Source organism: Octopus bimaculoides, chromosome 10, assembly GCF_046866305.1.
Source record: "Octopus bimaculoides isolate indiv1 chromosome 10, ASM4686630v1, whole genome shotgun sequence".
NCBI lineage: Eukaryota > Metazoa > Mollusca > Cephalopoda > Octopoda > Octopodidae > Octopus > Octopus bimaculoides.
The window spans coordinates 66,595,012-66,600,011 of record NC_142937.1 but is presented as its reverse complement, the minus strand read 5'-3'; the positions used below and the strand labels follow the sequence as shown (position 1 = coordinate 66,600,011).

General features: G+C 33.8%; 1 protein-coding gene across 1 annotated transcript in view; it reads left to right on the top strand.

The window, feature by feature from the left end:
- Nucleotides 1–5,000, top strand: part of LOC106879769 (uncharacterized) — a 124,107-nt gene that overhangs the window by 107,794 nt on the left and 11,313 nt on the right. The window contains exons 26-27 of the mRNA XM_014929460.3: nucleotides 1,879–2,109; nucleotides 4,143–4,385. Of these exons, the coding sequence (XP_014784946.1) occupies nucleotides 1,879–2,109; nucleotides 4,143–4,385 (474 nt within the window). The remainder of the gene's footprint in view (nucleotides 1–1,878; nucleotides 2,110–4,142; nucleotides 4,386–5,000) is intronic.

Here is a 5,000-nt window from a genome sequence, read left to right as displayed (position 1 = left end):
CAGGGACACTAGCAACGATCTCGCTCGAAAATCCTACGAAGGCCATATATATATATATATATACACACACTCACATATATATATATATATATATATATATATATATATATATATATATATATATATATATACACACAGAACTATTCAATTGTATTGGTCTAGGTAGTAGAATGTCTGAATATGGTTTAATACATTATTAATTAAGGTAAGACTAAATTATGGTTAACCTAGTTAGGGAATTAGTAAGCATACATGAACGATTTACATTTAGGTGCTCGCATTAATGGGTAATAAATATTCTTACAAATAGCAAAATTTCTGAATATATTCACCTCTCATATCTCCAGGTTTTTATTCTTTTATACTTTTATGCATTTCAATTGTGGCCATGCTGGGGCACCATCTGTGTTGTCACCTTTTTAATTGCCATTCTTTTGTGATTGGTTTTGCTTGAAGAAAGGAGTTCAATATTTCTGCCTCTTATAAGTTTCTTGACATGATGTAGGTTCAGCTGAGGTGCTATCATGTAGATTTCATCTGAGAGAAAGCTTAATCCAAATGAGAATGACTTTTACTAAACAGTCAGTAAATGTCTCAAAATAGCAAAATCTTAAAAATCCTTTCTTCTCAATTAGTTGTTACCAATCATTTCTCTCATTTACACTGCATGAAGCCCAAAACTACACCAAGGTGAATTATAACTGATAGATGTTTTTCTATAGTTTTAAACCAAATCTAAAAACACAAAGTAATACACAATGTAAATTTGTTTTCGTGGTTTTACATAGGAGATTTGACTATATTAATTTAAACTTATGTTGCAGCTTTACTTTATCAAATAAGGTTAAAGTAGAATTTGTACACAATAAAATGTTTCTTGTTTAAAAATTTTACTTGATTTAATGGAGTTGTTTAGTATTGTGGTAGTAATAATCTAATAATCTAATTATTTATGAGAAAAATAGTAGTAGTTAGGCTCAGTTATTTCAAAACATGTTTAATGCAGCAGACTAGAAAAGTAGGATGGCAAACCTGACAAAAATTAAGTATATTTTCCGCTTTACCATCGTCATTCACTTTACTTATTTTAAACTGGTTTGATTTAAAGTATATTGGAGCTCAAACATATTTTTAGTATTGGATCAACTTAAAACTCACAATCATGAATAAAAGTCAAAGGTAGTGCAGGTAAATAGTACTATGAATAATCACTGAATTGGAATTGATAGCTTACAAGCTTTTAATATAGTGCCTTTGATAATGCAGAGTCCACAGCATATGCTACTTTTGCTGCTAGGTTAATCTGGCCCAATTTCTGCTTGCAACAAAAGGAAGAGTAGATTGTGTGATGCTAGTGTACATAGGGCAATGCAGCATAGCAGAGAAAGATGGGCTGTTTGTAGTGAAACAAAGATGTTTGATGAATAGAATGAAACAAAGTAAACATGTTGTGTTCTAGCTGTGTAATGTCAGTGTACATGAAACAAATGAAATGAGTGGAAAAAACTGAGTATGAGAGACAAGTGACAATGACAAGGGGTAAGCTGTTGAAGGAAACTCAAGCAAGTGAAGAAAGGTATATGCAAAAATAACTGATAACACTGGCAGGGTGGGGTGGAGGAAGTGATGGTATTGGTTCTCTCCTCTTTCTCTTCCTTTTCCTTCTCCTCCACTTCTGTCTACTTCATCTTCTTTGACTTCTTGTTATTCATATTAAGTTTAAAGAGTTGATAAATTATTTATAAACTGTGGTTGTATTTTAAAAGCAATATTTTATAATCTTTAATTTCCTCTGCATTTAAAATGTCTTTTTTTTTTATCATTTGATTTTTGGCTTGCATTAGTAAAATTATGTTTAATTCTAATTTACTGTTGTAGTTCAAAATATGAAGATGTTCACAAAGCTGAGTAAAAGTGGAACTTTGAAATCTAGTGGGCCTTTCTTTAAGCAAGTATCAGTGGATGATTGTGCTAACTTATGCATTAATAATGAAATGCTAAATTGTGAAGCCTTCACTTATTGTTACCTGAAAGGTATTTGTTTTTTGAGTGATATACACCCAAATGATACCAATGTTCAACCAATGGATGCTTGCAATATTTTTCAACGTAAGTTGTGATTTATTCTGTTCTTTTACTTCTGTTATATACTGTAATTTCCTAGAAGATAAATTGATATTATCGAAAAATTATCGAAAAATTAAGGTGATCTGTTTTCTTAAGAAAAATATAAGTGAAATCACAAATCAACCATTGAAACAACAATCCCAAAATTCTTTGAACATGGAATCAGAGAAAGAGAAAAAGGGAATTAAGCAAGGAAAGAAAGGGGGTGGGGAGTGAGTACCAGGTAATACACCTCGGTCCTAATGATGTGTTCAGCCATGCCCTGTGGACATAGTTGCAAAGGCGTTGCTGCTAAGAATGGCCAGTGACACTTGCCGCAACAACCATCCCACCTCACAGGACTTATTTCTCAGACAACAATGACAATGATGACAGGTCAGTCTGCATAACGGATTTCCATCACTCAAAGTGTTGATTGTAGTCTCAAATACCTATATTAAGGAAATGATTGGAAGAAATATAAGCATGTATTTATTATCCGGTTTAGTTGTGAAGGCATGCAAGTGTTTCTGTTAGATACAAAGCTTAAAATAATAATACATACAGGGAATGCAATAATCTGCATGCTCTAAAAATCCATCAGGCCAGAATGAAATGTTTGGAGAATGAGAATCAGATGCAACACATAGGAACACATTCTGGTGAGATGAAGGAGGAGAATGGCTAGGACTCTTGCTACAGTGCTGAATCCCTGCATGCTCCTATACCTTTGACTTCATGCAGAGAAGTTCAGTAGGTCAAATGGCCTCCCACAAATAACAAGAATAAGTGATAGTAGTTTGACAAAGATGAATGCAAAATCCTACAGTCAATGCCCAAGGGCAATAGTGACAGCCAACTGAAAGCAATGACAGCAATCATTGTTGGCTATGCATTTGTCAGGTTCAGTTGCACAGACGTGGAAAGTAGCAAATAGCTTTAACTGAAAAAACTGCAGAGCCACCAGGACAGCACATTTCAGCAGGAACTAAAGACCCTCAAAAATCAGTACAAGGAAGCCAGTAAAGAGGAATGTCAATCACTAGCAGAGCTGCAAAACCTCCTTGAGAGGAAGTTAACCACTTTTCGTAGAGCAGGACACTAAGAAGAAAAAGAGCAAAAAAAGTGTGCAGTTTTCATTTCCAACTACTTTGGCTTTACCAAGAAACTGCTTGGTGACAAGCAGAGTGGCATCGTAGACTGTTCAGCAAGAGAAGTAAACACCTTTGTTCACAACACCCTGAGTGACTCTGCAAAGAGCATGAACTTAGTTATAACAATACCTTTATAAGCCCAATGTTCCAAATGAGATACTTTGAAAAGAGCAAGCCAAGCTGGAGGAAGTTCAAGAGGCTATTAAGCCAGAAGGTCAGTATCTATAAATGTTGTTCAAGACTCCTCTAACAACTGTGGAAGATACTGAAATTCATCTGGCAGTGAGAAAGCATTGCCAACCAGTGGAAGTATATTGAAAGTATTTGGATCATGAAGAAGGAGAATTCAAAGTGAATCAACCAGTTCAGGACTATCTTGCTGCTCATCATGGAAGGTAAGACATTCTTCAGTATCTTGGCCCTTCGACTCACAGGGGTTCCAACTAGAAAACAAATAAGACATAACAGTACAGAAAGATGTGGCAGCTGAAACACCTGTCTGCCTGGAACTCAAAGGGGTGGTCATGCAGCCCTTAATAGTTGTTTTTGATTCTGTTTAACATTTTTCTTCACTAACCTGTACACTTACTTAATTTAAGGAATAAAACGTTATTTAGCTGTACACAGTTCAGGTTTATGACTTGCTAATATCATAAATACTAGTCATTGAAGTAGTGGAAACTCTTGTAATTCAGAAAGTTTAAGTTCTTATAATATAAGATGCAAATTTTAATAGTTATAAGTAATATGCTACAAAGTTACTGTAGCAAACATTAATTATTAACTGATTTTTTCACCAGGTCAGTCATTTTATTTCTTTTTGCTAATTCATACTTTTTTTATTTTTCAAGTGAGATAAATATAGCAACTTTATATTTTCAGGGAATTATGCTAACATGTTTGATCAAATTCCGGGAAAGACATTTCCAATGAAAGGGAATGTATTGTCTGTCATTGTCCAGAGTGCTGATGTTTGTGCTAAAAGTTGTATTGATAAGGGACTCAAATCATGCCAATCGTTTGAATATTGTCCCTCTAAAGAAATGTGTACTTTAAGTTCTCGACATGTAATGGATGTACCTTCAACAGATATTATTACCACAGAAATTTGCAACTTGTACACTGGTAAGTCTCTTTTTCTGGTCTCTATTTCATGGAGAATATACTATTTAATTATTGTTTGGTTCTGTCTTTCACTTTTTTACTTAGATTAAGTAGTGTATATGGTTAAAACTAATTGCAAATAGGACATTAATGAACAAAGAAAAATATAGGAAACATCATTCAGTCCTAAGATACATTCTAGACTGAGATAAATATCTCAACACACATCTTTAAGGGAATATTTTGATGGAAAACTTCTAATCCAAGTGGTAAGAAAGAGTTGCTGTAATAAACAGATAACAGAAGATTCTCATGCCAGATTCAGTCAGAAGCTTTGCTGACATCAAGGGAATAATATTGTTTTCATAGAAATTAATTTTCAAAGTAGGAAAGCAGGTCTTCAATAGATCTTTTGAAACTATACCGAGGAAGACCAAGTTGTGAAAAACATACAAAGTTTGTTACTGTCATTGTTAGACTAAATATTTGATAAGTTCAGAGATGCTACTAAGGTATTGCAAATTTAAAATAGAACATAAATGAATTATCAACACCCTTGTGATTTTTGCTCCACTCTGTATGTATATATATATATAGAGAGAGAGAGAGAGAGAGAGAGAGAGAAAAAGAGAGAGA